General features: G+C 35.2%; 1 protein-coding gene across 2 annotated transcripts; it reads left to right on the top strand.

Annotated features, from left to right (window-relative positions):
* Positions 1-805: 805 nt before the first annotated feature.
* On the top strand, positions 806-21,838 carry LOC128213758 (uncharacterized). Of its 2 annotated transcripts, none has more exons than XM_052919802.1 (23): positions 806-938; positions 7,514-7,723; positions 8,286-8,549; positions 8,710-10,044; positions 10,352-10,531; positions 10,765-10,879; positions 11,104-11,219; positions 11,301-11,509; positions 11,889-11,976; positions 12,133-12,206; positions 12,342-12,378; positions 12,593-12,690; positions 13,030-13,149; positions 13,342-13,493; positions 13,723-13,858; positions 14,385-14,528; positions 17,462-17,561; positions 17,670-17,746; positions 18,045-18,176; positions 19,043-19,171; positions 19,561-19,706; positions 20,438-20,573; positions 20,947-21,838. In XM_052919802.1, exons 1-23 carry the CDS (start codon positions 845-847, stop codon positions 21,022-21,024), a joined length of 4,170 nt encoding a protein of 1,389 aa, XP_052775762.1. In that variant the 5' UTR covers positions 806-844; the 3' UTR covers positions 21,025-21,838. The 2 variants fall into 2 exon arrangements, with proteins under 2 accessions (XP_052775762.1, XP_052775763.1); XM_052919803.1 differs by lacking the exon at positions 806-938 and adding an exon at positions 4,020-4,157 and having other exon boundaries at positions 20,947-21,837.
* Positions 21,839-23,654: the final 1,816 nt, after the last annotated feature.

Here is a 23,654-nt window from a genome sequence, read left to right as displayed (position 1 = left end):
CAATACCCATTTCTGCTCAATTTGATCAACTGATATTTTATTCCTTTTCAAAAACATTGACAAAAAAGCAATTGACAAAATAGAACCAATATTTTGCTGAATTAATTCTGCTGAAACTTGACAATTAAAGAAACAAGATACTAAACATAAAGTTTTTTAGTGAACGGATGCTGAATGAAACTCTCCCATTACTATAATTACACAAACAAATCCATTTACTATTGCCATAACACTGCTATTTGTTTAACTCAAGCTTAGGATTAGCTCCGATTAGGATTTATTACAATAAGTTAAATTAGTTACTACGGCAATTGTATATTACCACAAATATAATTTATCTTTCCATTATAAATGTATTATTGTTGCTCATTTGAAGTGAGTTGCCATGTTATTTAGAGTTATATTCGTTAACCATTACTATTTAGGTGGACCACATCTGCTTGCTGAGTGAATCAGCTATGAAAATATCATGGAAATAGATTACTTTAACACGTTTTTATAACCCTTTAAATACACCAATATTTTGTAATAATTGATTCGCAGCACTAAATTTATAAACCTTATTAATGAAGTAGATACGCAATCATTAGCTGCATTTTTCCGAAACAGACGTAAATTATACTTTAAAGTATACTTTAAAAGAGACAAAAATAGAATTTATATGAATCGAATATTTTGTTGAATACATGGCATCGCTCTATGATAACCGTACACTTCAAACTTCACACAATTTGCCGTATAAGTACTTAAGGCTTACCAATTAGGAAGTTTTGACTCGAGGCGGAAATTTTAAGTTATTGTGTCATGATATTTTGCTTAAACATCTGTATCGCTGGTATTTGTTATGAAAACGGATAAAGTGAACATGGAATTAAAATTCCTTCTGCTTTTGCTGTCTGGCATAGCTCTCGGTGATTGGACAGACTGGCATTTTACAGGTACGTCCAATTGTTGATTTAACCATTTTATCAGCACAATTTTATGTTATCACTCATCTTTAACGATACAGTATATAGCGTGCAGGGTTACTGATTTTAACACACCGTAATATTTTTTTCCCGATGATAGTACTTAAGATTGGTATCATATTAATGGAAACAGAATGGCCTTTTGTAACTTTTTATTTCTCAAAACTTAAATTTCAGGATATTTTCTTAATTGAAATTTACAAAATGGCAGAAGTTAAAATGTACTGCTTTAAACGTTATTTATCCTTCCATTAAAAAATCTCATTTTTTCATAAAATACTCTGGAGGAATTTTTTTTTTTTACTTTTTCCTATTCAAATTTACAATTCACGTCTGTAACGCCATTTGTTTCCAATATAGCTTATTCGTTTGTTAACTGATAAGAACAAAAAATATAAATATTTTTAAGAACAAGTTTCAAAACGCTTCCAGGTCAAATTTTATATGAGTAAGTTGGTAACTTATGGACTGCGTTTTTGTTTCCTGAAAATCCTTTTCTTTCCAAAATTTACCAGAAGAGTGGTCGTTCACTGCCCATTTAACTTAGTTCACACCTTATTTTAATGTTTGCTAATGAGATAAACCTATCCAGTGATTCCGACTTGGATTGAACTTATTGCATAATATTTAGACCTCAACTTCCCTTTATTAAATGACTGGCAATTACGATTATCATCCGATGAATGCTACATCTTCGGATATGGTCGGATCGCGTATAAATGTGCTTGTACATTGTTTATCCTGTTAATGTTTTAACTGTGTCAGCAGGCCATGAAATTAAACCTAAATCAGCATGTTTATGATTTATTTTATTTCTTTCACTAGCGTTTACATTTTACATTAAAAGTCGTTAAGAAGGTGTGTATATTTTCCCGCGCTGTTATGATGTCATATGGCAAACTGTTTCTCGTTACTGTCGGTTCGTTCTATTTACGTTATTTAAGTTATTAAACGTGATTGTGGTTGAGTTATTTTACTTAACGAGATAATAAATGAAAACTATATTTAAGTGCCAAATAGCTTACAATAATTGATTACTTACTAAATGTGTTGTGAACTTAAAGACGTCACCCGGTAGAATTACTACGGACCTATTGCAAAAACAATATCAACGTGCTAAGAATTATCGTGCAATTGATTGTGCAAGAATAAACATTATAAACTTGTACCGCATACGACAACCATTTCTTAGCTATTCTACGAAATGTCCAAAAGTATCCGACCCGGAAGGAAACAATATAACAAATGCGGGTCTCGTAGAATTTTATGGGCTTGTTTAACGATCAATATAAGAAAATAACTTCGTTTTCTTACCTGTAAAAAACAGTAATAATAACTATGACACATTCACAAACTTCAAAAATAATACCACTCCATTTAGATAGAAGAAATAGTTTTGACAAGTTCGTAGCCATAAACGACCTAAAGCAGACCTACGCCACTTATCATTATTAGGAAATGTTCAGTTGTATTTGAGAGTACTTGTATTCGATTCACTTTTACATTCATTAAGTGTAAATGTCTTTTAGAAACAATTAAACATTGATGTCTCAATTATGTCTTAATAATGTATATTTTAATAAAATTATAATAAACAATAACAGATCGTTTAATGCTTTAGATATATTGACTATTCTCAACAAAACCACTAACTAAACGATGCATTTGCAGACTATAAAGGGCAATTAAGTGATTTGGCGTATACACACTCGAGAGAGTCACCGTACCCAAAACTTTGTATTAGTACACTTAGCGATGTTAGCCATTTGAACTGGGATACATGGTTAAATATGCGATTTTGAAGATAACAATAGGCATAAAACATATAAAAAAAATATCTTTCAAAGCATGTACTTTATCCAAGTTAAAGTAAGTTGGAGAAGATTAATGCAAACTGAAGTCGAGGCCAGTCATATGACAAGGTCAATACTCATACGTCGATTTCCATAGCTGAATGAGATAATTTGACTTAAACAAAGTGCTAAATCAAGCTGAGATTAACTTAAAATTAACATTAATTATCAACATCAATATGCAAGCTGAATAGACTCCCAAAATACATACCAAAAGATCGGCATCCTTAGAATGTAGAGTACATATGACTTGATTTATCAGTACGTGCATTGTAACTTTCATAAACGCATATCACAATGAGCACAAATCCCAGAGAAAATAGAAACCATGAATGAAAAATGGATATAAACCTTAATAAGGAAAAGCAGATATTTGAATGTTTTTAAACGAACTTGTTTCTGCACACATAGAATCATTAAAAGATGTGTTAAATTAATTCCAAGTACGCCATATAATTGTAAAAAGAATTTCTTTACAAGACAGAGTGAAAATTATCAATCATTCACCTATATTTTCCACATTTTCACTCATAGGCATAAAAAATTACGATCGTCCTGTAGAACGTATATAAGGAAGAAAATAATTTTGTTTTTAATTTTAATGCTTCTATTAGAAAATTTATAGCTAACTTCGCATTATCAAACACTTAGCGCATACCGGGGAGAGCCATACAAAATAAGCGATCAACACTGTGTTCACATACATTGTAAGGACCTCTCGATGCATTTAAAACTCTCCGTGTACGTCACCTCAGCCGTTTTCCTAAGTCTATTGGCCATTTCACCAGGGGAATTTAAAATGGTGTATGTAAATTGAAGGTTCAGTTTGTCACAGATAGGCTCATCATAGCTCTATCGCCCATGTTCTTGAACGGAATTGAGGTATGGCCAAGCTTAACGGTTTCGCATGAGGACGACGCCAACAACATTACCAAGGATGCGTGTGTTCACAAGTTTGTTTACATCGCAAGGATACTATTAAAATATGACAAAATTTATTTGAATATGTTTTGAGTTAAACATTAAAAGTTAACGTTATCACAACAACATACATTTATAGTTTGCACTCATTATTTAAGCAACACTTACTGTATGATACACACTTAAAACTTCTGAACATTTGCCGCATCTTTAAGGATCACCAATAAGGAAGTTGTGACTTGATGTGGGTTTGATAAGGTCTCTAGTTTTTGAGAGTCGGAAACATCGGGCCAAGCATATGCATAGCTGGTATTTTATTTCATAATAATGGATAAAGTGAACATGAAACTGACCTTGCTGCTGCTTTTGCTGTCTTGTACAGCATTCGGTAATTGGTCAGACTGGCATTATACAGGTAGGTGAAACTGTTGATTTAAGTATCTAATTAAAAATGTAGTAGGTAAATATGTTTAGGTTTTTACTTCTCTCGATGGTACAAGAACACCGCTATAACTCCACTTGTCCGACTTTGTGGCCATCAAGTTAATACACAAACGCCAAGCATGGAGTGGAACCTGCGACGCCTTGGTAAGATGCGAGTGCGCTAACTAATCTGACAACGTATGTGTCTGAAACATATCGTGTATTCTTTGTGCCTCTAAACATGCTTTATATTTGATATTGTTTTACTACGCTTATCTTCATTTAACTATCTACACGTAATACGTAAATTCACTTTGATGAAGTTATCTTTTAGCATAAAGTGTGCTTATTAAAACTGTTTAATTTTAATTAATTGATTCGTTTCTTTGTGCCATAGTTTGGTATATACTTGAGAGGTATTATCTTTACATTAAATTACACAATATTGATTTATTTTGTTTGCGTTTATGCATAATTTCTCATATCAGATAAACGTAAGATGCGCAATATGTGATGAATAGCGTGTTGGTAAATAACAAAGATAAACATAGCAGCCAAGCAACTCAGTACGTGGTGAGCTTGACACAGGTTTTTTACGCAGTCTTCGTGCTGGAAAGTATATATAAATTGCACTTTGGGATATTTTTTGATAATTTCAATGAATCGGGTTGTGAATACGGTTGATATGTATTACTAATCCAGCATTTGAAAAATGAATACAATAGTTTTAACAATCTGTACACTATATAAATTAAAGTAGGTTTGTGGTTGAAACGCTACAACTTTTGCGTTATGTCCTAAGTCAAGTTATAGAACTATATGTGCACGATGGTAGAGACAATCTTCGTTGTTTGGGACCATCCCGCGAATTATGGTATTTTCTGGTCCTTCTCAATCACTGAATAAGACATTTATTCATCAAATAGAATACGGAGCTTTTGTAGGCGTCCAAACACATCTCCAAATGGGATTGCTATGTCCGTAGACTGTGTTTTTTTCATAAAGCACAATGATCTCCCCTCAAAACTGTATAAGAACAAAACAACATTGAGATTAAAATTGATCTATGATTATATTGTATGCTACTTAGGTAGAAAGCATCAAAAGCTCGGATGTCAAATATTGTGCGCATAAAATGTGTCACATAATAAAGCATTCTGGGAAGTTACCATTGACAAAAGCTATCATTTGAAAGGTTTAGTAATTTTCAACAGAAATGCAGAAGGTTTGTTTTTAAGTGCATTTGAAAACTTTTTAACAGAAAGCATACATGAAATTAGTTGTGAGATTTGAACAGAAACATAATTCAGTCTGTTGCTGGGACTCTACATGCATATCACATGCTGCTTACAATTATACTGACATTATAAAGTGCATAACAGACGATTGCAGAAGAGCTTACCGAATACAACATAGTATATCACTGGAAAATGAGCATTTATATGAAGTAAATGATATAAAATTGACTTACAATGGGCAAAATAAATGTGTGTTTTTAAAAATATCACTTGTTTAGCTTAACTTTCGGTTCAACACGCACTTGTCACCCGATTACGTCAAAAATTATACCTGACGTCACGATAAATGTTTTTTGACGACACGTTTTAACATTGGTTACTGCAACAAAACAAAGTGCGCCGTAGGGGGTAGGGTTGAGAATGTGGCAACAGAAATATAACTAAGTTTAATTCATAATTGTGTTTTGGCTTAACTTAAAGTGTAGATTTTAAAAGATGAATGGGACAATTTTTAAGATGAACACTTCCATATTCCTCTCATATTTTATCTTGTGCAGGGACTTTACGAACAGCCCTCGCATTGACTGAAAAAAGGTCACCATTATAAACTGGAATATGCCTGTAAGTGAATGAAGTGAATGAATGAATGATTTGATTTTAGGATAAGAAATTATTTAAAAATAAGGACGTTTATTTAAAGTAGCTCTCATATATCGTATACATTACGACACGAGCAAAGCTCAGAACTATTGTTTTTGTTTACATATATATCAAATTTTATATATGCTGATATTGTATGATGTATATTGACCGGGAACCGAATTTGTAAATATTGTAATTAATGAAGAGATTTAATGACAAGTATGTCGTGATACCTGCAATAAAATGATATTTACTGATGATGTTTGTGGCAAACATATTCCAAGCAGAGGTAAATATGAAGTAAATTGGGTAAGGCAAATTTGAGGTGAAATTATTTGTGAATAATTAAAATGTAAAAACTAATATTTTTTCTAATATTACTGAATGTTTATTAATTTACACTTGACTTACACAAGAAATGACTTGGACAAAAATGCTCGAGTACGTCTCGGGCGGGCCATTAGGAGAAACTCGGGTCAATAATCACGACAAGGCAAGGCGTTGTCGAATTTTAACCTCTCAGTATGTACATGATGGTTGTTAACATGTATACTATTTCAGATCATCCAACGTATTACGTGTTATCCAACCAAAAGCATTAGTCTCAGATCTAAATTTATAAATTAACACAATTTAATCTGGGCTCCGTTATTCTGCTTGTTTAAAACATTTTAAAGATAATTCAACTTAACAAATACAAGTTACTTTAATGTCATATTAATATGAGAGGAGACAAAAGTCATTCAAGTTTGAAGTTGACTGAAGAGTGTTTGATTTTATGTCTTTATGACATTGGATGCATATGGCTAAAATCAAACACAATCGGATCGATAGAAAGTTGAATTGTTATTTTTTGGACATTTCATAAAATAGCTAAGAAAAGGTTGTCGTATGCGGTACAAGTTTTATAATGATTATTCTTGCACAAGAAATTGCACGAAAATTCTGAGCACGTTGATATTGTTGTTTTGCAATAGGACCGTAGGAAATCGACTGGGTGATGTCTTTAAGTTCACATAACATTTAGAAGTAACAATTATTGTAAGCTATTTGGCATAAAATAATGATTACATACACAACAAATGAGGTCCAACATCGTGCCGTTTTCATTTCTTATCGTGTTTTCTTTCTTGGGCGATTCGTGTCACAGCTAATTATTCATTTATTTGAGTAACTGGCTTATTTGTTGTAATTACAAGTTGTAGTACATACATTGTGCACAATTTGCTATTGTATAATTGAATGCTGAATGAGCGAATACATATTTGTATTATACACATGCCGGTAATTTCTACAATTTCACTTCTGGTAAAAACATATTTTTTTTTATTCTTTGCGTTCAGAACTTTATTATTGAATTATCATACAACTACGTAATGATTATTTACGAATGTGAATGCAAGTAATTGTCACGTCATAAACTATAACGTATAACATGTCGGTTAACCGCAACTTATTTTGTTCGCAGGACAGAACATTGCGCTATCGAGGACAGCAATACAATCTCCCGGAAGGTATGGAAACAGATATGCGTCTCTTGCTGTGGACGGCAACAACAGCTCAGAACCCATATATTGTTCGCATACAGATGAGTCGCAAAATGAAGCATACTGGGAAGTTACATTTGAGCAAAGTTATCTTTTGAAAGGTGTAGTAATTGTAAACAGCAATTCAGAAGGTATGTATTTCAAGCGCATGTATTTCAGTAAAATCGAAAATTATCATAAGACTACCCGATTGTAATGATTGTGTTTGTTTATGCTATATGTATGTAAGTACTTGGACGCATATTGTAATAAATAGAAAAATGAGTAAATATGTAAGACAAATATCATATGAGTTTGTATTACCAATTATGTTACGTCCCACCTGTTTTAGGCAACATTTATAGTATTGTTTTGTTTGTTTCCGATATTTTATTTCAAAGCAAATCACAAATGGATCGATCGCATAAAGCAGATTTTTATATCTACAAAAAAGGCGATCGCTCGAGGTCGCCGGGGACCGAGCCTAAACCTCGAGGGAACCGAGATTTCGAACGACCCGATTTTCAATTCTCCAATCTGTTATGAAATATCTTTCAGTGTATTTTAAGTTTGAAGTTGTCTGTTTACTAAAACACCGATTATGTGTTGCGTTGTGGAAATCGCTCATATGTTCAAAGGCTGTCGTATACACTATGTATATTAAATATAAAATGTAAATTCAAAATAATTTATACAAAAATAGATATTTTTCAGTTCATCGACTTCGGCTAAGAAAGTTTCATATGTATGGCGACAACGACATGCTACTGTACAAAAGCAATGACGAATCTACAACCTGCAGTATATGGAGTTTTTTCAAAAATGAAGTTTGTGCTCCTCTAGTTTTCATACCACTTTCTCCAGGGATTGATATGGGAACAAAACGTTTGAAAATATCAGTATATGCAAGTGATAACCCTATTCCAAACGAACACGATAAGGCATATCTTACGCTTTGCGAGGTGTTTGTATTTGCAGGTACACCATGATTACCTCTATTCCTTATAACGTTAAAGTTAAACGGACAATAGTTTTATTTTATCAGCATCAATCATGTAAATTAAAAGAAAAGTCGTTATACAGTTTACAAGACAAACTCATTTTTATGATTATATATAATAATGTTAGCTCTTTTCAGAGGTTACATGCCCATTGATGCCGATTGAAAACGGTCAACCATTACCAAAATCATTTATTATCACCACCGTGACGGTTGAATGTGATACTTCTGGATACAAAGCAAGTACTGACAGAGTGACCTGTTTAAATACTGGCAAATGGAATGAAATACCAAAATGCAATCCATACTGTGTATGGCATGTCGACAATGGATATATCGTTGACTATTATAACAACAACGAACGTATAAACTCCCCTTTACTTGGATGGATCAAAGTAAGATGTAATGCGGGATATTGGTTTACGGCCACGGATACATATGAATGTACTTTTAATCGAGGATGGTATACACCAATACCATCATGTGTACCTGTTACATGCCAATGTCCGTCTCTTGAGTTCGGTGTTTATGAGGTAAAAACAAATAATAGGGAATGCGATGGTAATGAAAATTATGACACCGTAATTGTTCCGAAATGCTGGGATGGTTACAACTTAGAATCCAATACTGAACGAAAGTGTACAGATGGACCGCGATGGAGTGGAAACACACCAAGTTGTGTCCGTATGAAATGCAATAATCCAGGTAACATACCAAATGGTTATTATCATCCAAACTCAAATGTATACCAATATAATGATATAATTAACGCAGCTTGTCACACCGGCTATAAGTTAAAAGGCAGTATCAGAGTGCGCAAATGCTCTGAACATGGCAGATGGAGCGGGATGAGCCCTGTGTGTGAAATAGTCATATGTCGTAAACCATCCCGACTCATCGATGGGTATTACATGCTTCCAAATCAAACACAGACACTTTCAAAAGAAGAGTTTAAGTTCAATACAACAGTGGTTCCTCATTGCAATTCAGGTTATTACGTTAGAAACTTCTCAGTTCGTGCATGTGATTCGACCGGAAACTGGGATGGCATTGAACCAACATGTGAGAAAATACATTGTCCTGTAATGCAAACCTCTGACCATGTCTTTAAATATTCGGCAAACCATACAATTGTAGATCAAAACATAATTTATATTAACACTAGTGTGTATCTAGAATGCAAAGCCGGTTTTTATTCGACATCTTCACGAACTTTGCAAATGTGTCTTTTAAACGGACGTTTAAGTGGAATGGAACCAAGATGCAACAAAGTGGCATGTGTGCCATCTGCTGGACAAATTAAAAGAGTGATAACAGGAATACCGGTTACTGTCGTAGGTCCGATTAAGTACAACGAAAATCGAAACGTCAGTGTAAATGATTCCTTGTTTCTTCACGAAGACGGTGACCTCATTGTGTATTGTGCTGCCAATGGGTCGTTGGTTTGGAGCATCACTGGTCCTCCGACTTTACGTAAGCATACTTTTAGTTACATACACTTTCGTATACACATCACAGTTTGCTGAAAAACCTCCTCAGTGGACCCACTAACCTTAGAAAAAAATTGAAAACAAATACGGTTTGGCGTTAAAGTCGTTTTGGAAATCAAGCAGCAGTGTCACTAGCATGTAAAATGTCCGTGCTAAACAAACTACTTCCTTTTTAAAGTATCACATTGTGTTGAATTAAATATCATAATGACAATAGTATGCATCCCAGATGGTTTTATATGTATTCATATCCTGTACATGATGAGCATCCATATAAAATTATGTTGTAGGACCAGTTTGTCCCCTTATAACCCTTACCCATGGTTGGACAAATCATACCTGTACTAGCGAAAACTGGTGTGAAGCTGGAAAATCGGTCAATATCACCTGCAAAAGGGGATATGCAGCTGCTCATGGTACTGCGACATGTACGTCGAACCACACATGGAGTAATAGAATATATTGTCAAGGTAACGTTCAACAACTTAAATATTGAACAATTTTTTATCAGCGATGATATTACTTGTTCTCTTTAGGTAAAAATGTATTGCTTAAATATAGTTTTAAAACATTTACATGTATGTGTAATATGATTTGTACCAGACCTGTCGTTTCATTTATTTATAACTAAGATGTCCTGCTTATTTCTTCAGTTTACACTTCTGATGTAGTTTTGCATTTAATGTGATGCATCTTTTGTCAGCAAACGAAAGCAGTGTTTCTGACAGTCAGGTGGCGGTAGTTGGTGGGGCAGCCGGAGGAGCTGGTGTACTTCTTATTGCTTTGCTGGCCGCTGCCGGATTTGTAATTTATCGAAGGTGCTATCATTGTCTCTCACATACATATCCCAAGGTCAAATGTCTTGCACTAAACGTTCCCAAAGGCAACTTTCTTTCATCAAACGATGATGTTAAATATGTAACCGAAATCCCATCTATATTAGAATAAAATAAAAAAAACAACTAAATTGAAATAAATTAAATGTATTGTCATATGCAGTTTATAATACCTTAAACGATGTTTTTTTTGTATTTCGCCAAAGGTATAAAGAGACTAAGAAGAAGACTGACCGTTACGAAGGGAGCTCATCTCAAAATCGGGATCAACCAAATGAGTATTCAGAAATAGGAGCTACCGAGTCAGCATTTGTATCGAAAGGTAAATGTCTTTTCTGACTTCCGACTTAGATGTACGGTCTGTTGACATTTGATTTTTAAAACAGGTCTTCTTATTCTTCAGGTGATTCAGAATATGTTTATGCGTCAAACTCAACAAAGACAGCGTGTTTGAACAACGATTTCGAGGAAATAGATACAACTCTGGTTGACACAACTTACTATGATTTCGATATGCAGGAAAGGATGCCTACCTCTGCTATTAAGATTGATAATCTTTACGATGCCATTCTTTCGCCCACACACTTAGAGGAAATGAAAATCCAATTCAAGGTATATATTTATCACTTTATTGTCATTACATTTCAATATCAAATACATTTCAAACAATCTTGTTTAAACGATCCCGAGGCTAATGAGTGAAATTCTTTGAACCTTTAGTCAAAATTATAAGTTATGATAGCAACAAATCGTTGCTTTCAGGAATAATCACTAATTATTTTACCAAATAAATACTCATCAATGAATACAAAATGAACAGTTTTAAGTTAAACTAAAAATTTTGGAACGTTTATATTCAATTTGGCACTTTTTATATACCTTATGTTCCTGTAAGAAATCATGTTGAAGCGATTTAAATTCAATGATAGATGAGACCGTCCTGAAATTCGGTATAACGGCGTTTGATCTGTATTATTTTATCTCATTTCAGGAATTTCCAAAAGGTTTAACTGATAACTATTATGAGGCTCTGAAAAATCAGAACAGACCAAAAAACAGATACAAAAATATATACCCATGTACGTCAGTTGGTACCATTTATGAATATTGTTTTTGAAACGTTTATCTTATACTTTTCGAGAAATAAACATTTTAATAAATGGTGCGTTTTAAGTGCCCAATGTATGAAATATATTTTCCCATCATTTCATATACGTATTTTATTTCTTTTTCAGATGACGCAACGAGAGTAATTCTTCAGAAGGATGAACAACACTGTACAGATTACATAAATGCCAGCCTTATTCACGTAAGTTTATAATTATATTTATTGATGTATTTATTTGTTAACGGTTTATGTTTTTTTCATGACGTGACTTTCAGCATTGTTGTCGTTTTTTGAAAAAGTCAAAGCCAAAATCATTTCTCAAAGTACTTGTTTCAGGGTTACACTCAATCAGGAGAATTTGTTGCAGCGCAAGGTAATCTTATTATATACGTACAGATAGTTACATAGAATAGTAACTCATAACTGAACTTTTGTTATGAATTTGACTTTAAGGCAATGTCAAAGTAATACATGGCAGCATTAGGAATTGGTTGAGTATGTAAAATATATTAGTTTTTTCGTCGAATGTATACTATTTTGTACAACATTTATGAAAAAAGTGATAAACACTGATTTTTGATATCAAGGTCCAACAAAGGAAATACTGGTTGACTTCTGGCGGATGGTTTGGCAACTGCGGATTGGAAAAATTGTTATGTTGACCAAACTTAAGGAGGATAAAAAGGTTGTTTGGCCTTGTGTCTCTACATATAGATTTTGCTTCATTGTTAGACTGCTGTCTCCCTTTGGTTTTCATTGTATATTTTGTATTTATATGTAATGCTTATTTTGACTCAGTTGTATTATCCGACAGGGACTATATTGTGGTTAGACCTACTAAAATCGCAATAGTTTTATTATTACGTCAAAATGTGTAGATCGTATTGCCTTTGAACAGCCCGAATTAAAACATCCTTTCAATAAAAAAATGGAGTTAGATATAGAGTTATATTTTTCATATGTCATAACAAAACATCGAACACTTATCTGCTATCTCTAGTATTCAATCCGTGTTTTCTTCTAGATCAAGTGCGAACAGTATTGGCCAGATGAAGGAAGTATACAATACGACAAATTCAAAATAACACATCGAAGAACAGAACTATTTTCAGACTTTGTCATACGAAAGTTAGCTCTGCAAAAGGTAAAGACTTGTACAATAACATATTGTGTGTCCATACCTTGTCTAGATCACAAAAGCTTAAGAATTGCTCTAAATATTTATAATGCATAAATTGATATGCTGTTTTTTTTTATCGAAATCAGCCTAAGTTGAGTTGAATTAAGTTATTTTAAAAGCTGCTTTTCTGTTACAAATTTTAACTTCATTTAACAGGACGGAAAAGAAGAGAGAATGGTTTATCATTTCCATTTTACTTCATGGCCAGATAAGAGTGTGCCTCAATATGCTTCATCACTTGTCCACTTCCGCCAAAAGATTGTCAACGCTGTTGTAAAAAATAAAGGCCCTGATATTGTGCACTGCAGGTTTGAGCGACTGTTTTGTTAAAATGAAAAAGAATATGTTCTAAAACTGGTTATCGTTTCCTTGGTGTATGGTTGTACATATTTCAACACCATTTATTTAGTAAGAACCACTACGACTTGTGAAGTATTTGATTAAATTATTCCAAAACAACAACTAGTATTATATATTAAAAACACACAGCTTATTATACCTTAAGATTTAAAGTATCTTATCAATGACAATTCTTAGCGCCGGTGTTGGGCGGACGGGTACATTCATTGCACTGAATATACTGACAGAACAAGCCTCCACTGTGGGGTATGTGGATCCAGTGGGCTGTGTGAATACATTGAGAAGGCAGAGGGTCGACATGGTTCAAACACCGGTATGAGATGACCATTCACTTAGCACATATTTCAACTGATCACTTTTCAGATTGCAATATATTTGCAATTTTTTATTCTTATGAGTTTTACAATATCATCATGAAATGTCAGAAATATGTTGTACAAGTTTTACTTATACAAACATTTCTTCTGTTTTTGTTGTGAACTTATATAGCAGCAATGATCGATCTTTATCTAAGAAAGTTTTCATTCACTGGTTAAAGAACAGCAGAATGATATTACTGCGGCCTGATAAAGGAAAACAACTTTTTTGCATTGAATATTGTTTTGATTACGAAAATGGTAACGCTATATAATTAGTCGGAAAATGGCAATTCTATTCATCATTCCGCTTTATTCATTTTTAATGTTCTACCAAAGAATGAATACCTCCCTTCATATTTCCTAAGAAGGCGCGAAATGCAGAAACGCTTTTTAAAACATACCAAAAGTAACAAACTTAAGAACATCTAAATATGTTAAGTTTGTTTATTCCAAGTAAACTGTCACTGTGTTTTCGTTTAGGATCAGTATATATTTCTACACATGGCGCTTCTTGAGACTCTGATGTTATCAACGTCAGCTCTACCTGCATCAGAGTTCCTGACAGCGTATAAAGATCTTTTGTCCTTCGACAAGGACCGACGGAAACTTGATGTTCTGTTCTCTGTAAGTCAAAGTTATCGATTTGATATAAAGACAAACATTTAATTGGTTTCAAAAATAGATTTGCTAGATAATACGATTCAATTCTTTCCTTTTCTGCGTTTAAATTACATGAATAATATTGCAACAACACTAATTTGCATATGTATAATCAACAAGAGCTGTCACAGTATGTGACGAATGCCCCCGAATGTGACATTGACCTACGAACAAGGTCAGTACATGAAAAGTTGATCTTGCCTTTACGTGTCAAATACATATGGCAAGTTATTTTAAATTGCCTCTGAACATAAAAAATACCACCCATACTTGACAACCTACACTGTTATGTCCTTATATTCAGAATTCCCTTGTGAATAAACACTTAGTGTATCTTTCACCTAAGAGGTAGGGACATGAGTCTTGCACACGACACGTCATCTTCGTATGTGGAACACATGTAGCAAGTGATTTTTAAAATCTGTCCATACAAGGGAAAGTTACAGCCCGGACACGACAACCTATACTCTATGTCGTTATATGCAGCACGTCATTGTAAATAAACTCTACGTGTGACCTTGACCTTTGAGGTAGGGACACGGGTTTTGCACGCGACACGTCGTCTTGGTATGTGGAACACATTTGGCAAGTTATTTTAAAATCTGTCCATACAAGGGAAAGTTACAGCCCCGACACGACAACCTATACTCTATGTCCTTATATGCAGCACTCCATTGTGAATAAACACTATGTGTGACCTTGACCTTTGAGGCAGGGACACGGGTCTTGCACACGACACGTCGTCTTGGTATGTGGAACACATGTGGCAAGTTATTTTAAAATCTGTCCATACAAGAGAAAGTTACAGCCCGGACACGACAACCTATACTCTATGTCCTTATATGCAGCACTCCATTGTGAATAAACACTAAGTGTGACCTTGACCTTTGAGGTAGGGACACGGGTCTTGCAGGCGACACGTCGTCTTGGTATGTGGAACACATGTGGTAAGTTATTTTAAAATCTGTCCATACAAGGGAAAGTTACAGCACGGACACGACAACCTATATTCTATGTCGCTATATGCAGCACTCCATTGTAAATAAACTCTAAGTGTGACCTTGACCTTTGAGGTAGGGACACGGGTTTTGCACGCGACACGTCGTCTTGGTATGTGGAACACATTTGGCAAGTTATTTTAAAATATGTCCATACAAGGGAAAGTTACAGCACGGACACGACAACCTATACTCTATGTCCTTATATGCAGCACTCCATTGTAAATAAACACTAAGTGTGACCTTGACCTTTGAGGTAGGGACACGGGTTTTGCACGCGACACGTTGTCTTGGTATGTGGAACACATTTGGCAAGTTATTTTAAAATCTGTCCATACAAGGGAAAGTTACAGCCCGGACACGACAACCTATACTCTATGTCCTTATATGCAGCACTCCATTGTAAATAAACACTAAGTGTGACCTTGACCTTTGAGGTAGGGACACGGGTCTTGCACGCGACACGTCGTCTTGGTATGTGGAACACATGTGGCAAGTTATTTTAAAATCTGTCCATACAAGAGAAAGTTACAGCCCGGAAACGACAACCTATACTCTATGTCCTTATATGCAGCACTCCATTGTGAATAAACACTAAGTGTGACCTTGACCTTTGAGGTAGGGACACGGGTCTTGCACACGACACGTCGTCTTGGTATGTGGAACACATGTGGCAAGTTATTTTAAAATCTGTCCATACAAGGGAAAGTTACAGCCCGGACACGACAACCTGTACTCTATGTCCTTATATGCAGCACTCCATTGTGAATAAACTCTAAGTGTGACCTTGACCTTTGAGGTAGGGACACGGGTCTTGCAGGCGACACGTCGTCTTGGTATGTGGAACACATGTGGTAAGTTATTTTAAAATCTGTCCATACAAGGGAAAGTTACAGCCCGGACACGACAACCTATACTCTATGTCCTTATATGCAGCACTCCATTGTAAACAAACACTAAGTGTGACCTTGACCTTTGAGGTAGGGACACGGGTTTTGCACGCGACACGTCGTCTTGGTATGTGGAACACATTTGGCAAGTTATTTTAAAATCTGTCCATACAAGGGAAAGTTACAGCACGGACACGACAACCTATACTCTATGTCCTTATATGCAGCACTCCATTGTAAATAAACACTAAGTGTGACCTTGACCTTTGAGGTAGGGACACGGGTCTTGCACACGACACGTCGTCTTGGTATGTGGAACACATGTGGCAAGTTATTTTAAAATCTGTCCATACAAGGGAAAGTTACAGCCCGGACACGACAACCTGTACTCTATGTCCTTATATGCAGCACTCCATTGTGAATAAACTCTAAGTGTGACCTTGACCTTTGAGGTAGGGACACGGGTCTTGCACGCGACACGTTGTCTTGGTATGTGGTACACATGTGGCAAGTTATTTTAAAATCTGTCCATACAAGAGAAAGTTACAGCCCGGACACGACAACCTATACTCTATGTCCTTATATGCAGCACTCCATTGTGAATAAACACTAAGTGTGACCTTGACCTTTGTGGTAGGGACACGAGTCTTGCACGCCACACGTCGTCTTGGTATGTGGAACACATGTGGCAAGTTATTTTAAAATCTGTCCATACAAGAGAAAGTTACAGAGCCGGACGGACGGACGGACGGACAGACGGACGGACGGTGCGATTTTAATATGCCCACCTTCGGGGGCATAAAAATACATGGATAGCTACAGATACAAGTTCAACAGTCAAACATTTCACGATGACCCTGATCAAAGTCCAACAGATCCCTAACGCAAAACACTCACAGGCATAATACATACAGACACACCAAATGTGCTTTTAACTATATTTCTTAGGAAATGAAAGGTTTCAACATCGGAATGCTTTATCAACGTATATCATGTGGTCTTTTTACAGAGAATGGAGAAAATGTCTCCCATGGCTGATGAATGTCAATACGTGAGTGCAAAAGATGTGAGGAACAGGAATAAGAATCGGTATTCAAACATTCTCCCAGGTAATGTTGTATATATGTCATATTTCATTTGACTGAAATTATTCCAAAAATGAATTATAATATATTCTTAGTTCTAAAGCTGATAAAAGTATTTTTGATGTGTTACAGTCGCAGATCACATGCCACACTTGACTCCTTCTGGACAGCGGTCTGAACCTGATTACATCAACGCTGTACTCTTACCGGTATGTTGCATTGAAACAAGGAATATATCTCATTAGATCATTAAAGCATCGTCATGCTGTTTGTTAATAGATATGCCCCAACATTGACAAAACTGTGTGGATATGTGGCGTAAAACAGGCTGTTTGCACATTCAATAGAAAATTTTGTATTTGAATATCGTCCTTCCAAATCTGTCAATTGTTTTCAAAATTTTAGGGCAATATAAGTGATATAGAATATGCATGTCTAAAATTACAGTTAACCCTTTCATTATAAGTAAATAAACTTTAATACAAAGTTAAATCGTTATGTTTTAAGGGCTACAAAAAGAAGGGAGCGTTCATCGTAACCCAGACACCACTAGAGGTGACCAAAACCGACTTCTGGAGACTGGTGGTAGAACACGATGTCCATACAATTGTCATGATGAACAATAGGAGTGAGATGAAGGTGGGGATAATTTTTATTTAGTGTAAGATAATTCATTAACCATATTTTAACACATTGATTTTACGATAGAAAGATAATCCTGTATTTAATATTAAGCGAGTTAACTATTTGCATGAAATTGATTTTGTTAAAAAAAATATGTAATGTTGTTTCTAAAATCATGTTAAAAAGGAACAAAGAGTTGTCTCTGAAAACAAAACTGCTTAAGGTGACTTAAAGTCGTATCTTAGGACGATTTTATTTAGGGTTACAATATCAATTTACCCAGGAACACTGTATATACATTATACAATACAGGATCAGATGTCGCTTACATAATCTTTTCATACGAAAGTTGGTTTTGGTTTTCTTGAAAAAGGTTATGATATGCATGTGCTTAAAATAATATCGAATGGGTGGCGAAAGAAACAAAAAGCTTTTGAGCTATAATATATATATATATATATATATATATATATATATATATATATATATATATATATATATATATATATATATATATATATATATATATATATATATATATATATATCAAAATAAATTCATTCACCAATTTCAATAATTTTGTAAAAATCACAAGAATTCATGCATTGTGGATGAAGCCTTCGGCTTGGACCTATGTATATATCACATCATGTAATACAATATATTCAGTTGAACATTATTTGTGAGTAATTGTATTTTGGCGTCAATCAAATAAAAAACTGTTTGTGCTCGGTAAGTTTATCCTATAAGCATTCAAGTTTATGGCTTTTGATTTAAGTCGCTCTAAACAGGCTTAAAGTGTTGACAACTGGTCTTTTCCGCATTATCACGTGGGAATTACATGCTTATTTCAATTTTCTATCATGAACTGTCGATTTTAGGAAGACGAGATATACTGGCCTGAGAACGAGGACTCGGAAACATATGACAACATGACAATTGCAAAGACATTTGAAGAATGCGAGGATTGTTTGAGGAAAATAACACTTGACTTGAATCGGTTTGGCAAGGTAAAGTGTTTGATTTAAAAATGATTAATACCTCCTTGCCCTGCTCATCATCATCATCATCCGCACTATTCTCATCAACATCCTCATTATCACCATCATCATCATTATCATCATCACTATCATCATCGACAACAAATCATCAGCAACAATTATCTTCATCAACAGTCATCATCATCGACATAAACAACAACATCATCATTATCATTAGCAGCAGCATTTGATTTGCCATTATCATCGGGAAAACAACATCATTTGCACGACAAAAGTCATCAATAAAAATATTTATATTACATATACTCAAACAATTTTGAAATATTGGATGAAGCGAAAGGGAAATTGTAGTGAAGAAAAAACAGAACAACATTCATTAAAATAATAACTTGTTTCAGACACGAAAACTTCAACAAATACAGTTTGAAGGCTGGCCGGATGATTCAGCGTTGCCCTCTTCTCCTAAGAGTGTTATAAACCTTCTTCATGCAGTGCAGTACTGGCAACATCAATCAGGAAACAAACCTGTCCTTGTGCATTGCATGTTAGTAAATGCACTATTTTCTTATAAGTCTGTTATCAAACAAGATGAAATTCATTGCATTAACGGAACGCTTATCATATTTTGTTATCGAAATGTTGTTATATAAGGAAGTTTTAAACGCGGTTACTCATATATTATAACACGTTTAACAGTAGTTATGTCGAAAGTGCAATTGAACTTTTCCTGTTCAAATATGAATTGTTCATTATTTGATCTAAGTATGTACTTAAATCATTTTAAGTACGTATTGTACGATGTGCTCACGCTTCCTAACAAGTGTTTCTTGGTTTTACTTGAGTTTTGATTCTTTTAATAAATAGCTATTTCCTTATTATTGTTGTGAAGCACATTGACATGAAAGTCATAATCGATAATTCCCAAACGAAACCACACTATTTGTCATCGAGATTGTTTCATAATAACATGTTTTACAATAAACAACTAACTGGAGCTAGTCAGAAATGGCAGTATCGTTCAGGGAGTGTTAACCAAGATCTCCAAGACCGTCTTCCCGCCTTCCCTAGCAATATATTTTTTAAATAGTAAAACCAAAACAAATAGGAAAAACCTGCATTTGTTTGCACAAACACTCACGCGCATAGGTTTAAAATAAGCGGTTTCCGAAAAATCCAACTTTTGATTCCCTTTTATAATGTTATTGTTTATAAAACTTCCAAAAAGGATTGTCGATTCTATTTCTGTTGATTAATCATACTATTTCACACTTTCAGGAACGGAGCAGACAGAAGTGGCTTGTTCTGTGTTGCGTCGGTAGTCTTGGAGAGGATGAAGATTGAACAAGACGTTGCAATTACACAGGTTATCAAAGAGATGAGGAACTACAGGGAACACATTATTCCCTCTCTGGTACGTACATTTACCACACGTGTACATACCGACGAATCTCAATTAATACACGCATCTTTACTATGTGTTGGTTGCTACAACTTGCAAAATATATGCATAAATATGTTTTGGGTAGTTTTAATGATTGTAGTTTAATTTCAGTGGTGACATCTAACATAAGTTAACATCAATTTTGCCTGTAATCATTGATGTCTTTAAAGAGTTTGTATGTTTATTGGGCTTATCCATGTGTTTTCCACTGCATTACTGTTGACCAGGTTAAACCAATTTGTTTAATACAAAAACTATCATTATTAGTATTTCAGTCCCATTCATTTTCGATAGAACAAAAGCAAATCTTTTTGCATCAAAATGAATTTGCTTTTATTTTTAGGAGCAGTTTCAGTTTGTTCATGAAATAGTCAAAGAATACATTCTGCAGAATGAAACCTACTCCAATTTCACCGACTGAGGCCGACGATCGGGCAAACCCTTTGACATCTCCTTTAGAAATAAAATTGTAGCATTGATCGTTTGTGAATAAGTCGTCCGTTTCAGAGAGAAAGAAGAAAGTGTATGCCCCTTTTATACCTTACTGGTAGAAAAACAATTACAATTTTTTTCTGACTTGAATTACGTTTGTTTATGTTTTTCCCCTGTGTAGGTAATTTGTTTTGTTTAAATGGACGTATGTGAGTGGACTGACTTCTTGTGTTTGTGTTTAACGAAGAATCATGCAAAATATCTGTATTGCTTTATTGATATAGACATGTATATTTGTACAAAGAACATTATATGCCCATTATTGAACATTATATGCCCATTATTGTATACTTAAATATGCTTAATTATAATATATATCAAACATTCCTTCGTCATATCCCCTAAGTGGACTCTATATGCAATAATATATGCCATTCCGTCTCCTTATAAAACGATGCAGTCATAAGTTTGGTATTTTTGTTGAAAAGGCTTAAACAGGATTCATTGACCCATTGCGTCAACTCATTGTTTTCCCGGCGACTCGAATTTTTACAAAGGCAGTGAGATCGGTTCTTCACGGATTATACTACGCCTGTACCATCTCTGACTGGTGTGTTTTGGCATTTCTGACTGTTTTAATGGTGGTTTCTATGTCCCAAACCCATTTATGACATTAAAGTGATAGTAATGGTGCAAGCTCCCTATCAAAAGAACGACATTTCATTGGCACCGATGGTGCACGTCCCATATCCCAGGTATGACGTGTTATTGGCACCGATGGTGCACGTCCCATATCCCAGGTATGACGTGTTATTGGCACCGATGGTGCACGTCCCATATCCCAGGTATGACGTGTTATTGGCACCGATGGTGCACGTCCCATATCCCAGGTATGACGTGTTATTGGCACCGATGGTGCACGTCCCATATCCCAGGTATGACGTGTTATTGGCACCGATGGTGCACGTCCCATATCCCAGGTATGACGTGTTATTGGCACCGATGGTGCACGTCCCATATCCCAGGTATGACGTGTTATTGGCACCGATGGTGCACGTCCCATATCCCAGGTATGACGTGTTATTGGCACCGATGGTGCACGTCCAATATCCCAGGTATGACGTGTTATTGGCACCGATGGTGCACGTCCCATATCCCAGGTATGACGTGTTATTGGCACCGATGGTGCACGTCCCATATCCCAGGTATGACGTGTTATTGGCACCGATGGTGCACGTCCCATATCCAAGGTATGACGTGTTATTGGCACCGATGGTGCACGTCCCATATCCCAGGTATGACGTGTTATTGGCACCGATGGTGCACGTCCCATATCCCAGGTATGACGTGTTATTGGCACCGATGGTGCACGTCCCATATCCCAGGTATGACGTGTTATTGGCACCGATGGTGCACGTCCAATATCCCAGGTATGACGTGTTATTGGCACCGATGCTGCACGTCCCTTTTCCCAGGTATGACATGTTATTGGCAGCAGTGGTGCACGTCCACTATCACGGAGCAAAGTAATTCGCAGTTCTGACATTTCATTGGCAGCATTGGTATACATCCCCTCACACTGAACGCAATATGTCCAAGGTATGACATTTCATTGGCAGCAATGGTGAATGTCCCCTTTCACTGATCGAAATACATTCCAGGTATGACAGCAATTATAGTTAAAAATTTATTGAATGCAATTGAGTGCATCCCGTATCAATGAAAGAAATACATCCAATATATGTCATTTCATTGGCAGCAATGGTGTACGCACCTTATCGCAGAGCCAAATTAATCACAGGCGAAACAATTCATGGGCAGCAACTAGACATGTCCCATATCGCCTAAAAGAAACTCGTTTAAAGCCGTTGTCACACAAACATGGGCTATCCAACCAACGCTAGGACTTTTTTTATCCGTTTTAATTGTTTGTTTAATCAGATAACATAATAGGTGCTCTACGCATGTGTATGGCGTAAATAATGATTTAGGCATAATTAAGATCGGACCTTATGATTTGATGCATGTTGTATTTATCGTCAAAAATACTGTGCTTCATTGAAATCATTTCCTAAGCACTAGTCAACGATGCCTACATGGGTTGGACATCATAGGTTGTATTTCTATGGACATACTTTGAAGCCTTTTACATTTAAGCAGTATGCCCTTTTATCCAATTGAACACAATCTTTATCTGAATATCAATACATATTTTAATACTGTCTTTTATCTTATAATTCTGAGGTCGCTCAAAGGAGTAAACCAAACTGTTTAGATAAATATAATAACTGTTAAGACAATAGGCCATATATATTTTATCATAAATAATAACACTGACGTCATGGTAAGATTTGAAACCTTTTTCCGGCACCTTAATCACTTTTTTGCAACTGTACCAAGACCTTTATTTCGATTATTTTTAGTTTAAAAACAAGTAAGATGAGAGGTGATAATCACACCATGTATTGGAAATATGAAGCGTGTTTTATCTATGTGATGTTTGTGTGTTTGTATTGTTAATACATTTATGTCTGACATTTGGGCCCTAATTTGCTTCTCTAAACAGGTCTGATATTTGGTTCTTTGATGACACATGGTCTTTTCCCTGTAGTTTTCATT

The sequence above is a fragment of the Mya arenaria genome, chromosome 13, assembly GCF_026914265.1.
Source record: "Mya arenaria isolate MELC-2E11 chromosome 13, ASM2691426v1".
NCBI lineage: Eukaryota > Metazoa > Mollusca > Bivalvia > Myida > Myidae > Mya > Mya arenaria.
Note: the sequence above shows the minus strand (reverse complement) of the source record. Positions and strands in the feature narration are given on the sequence as shown.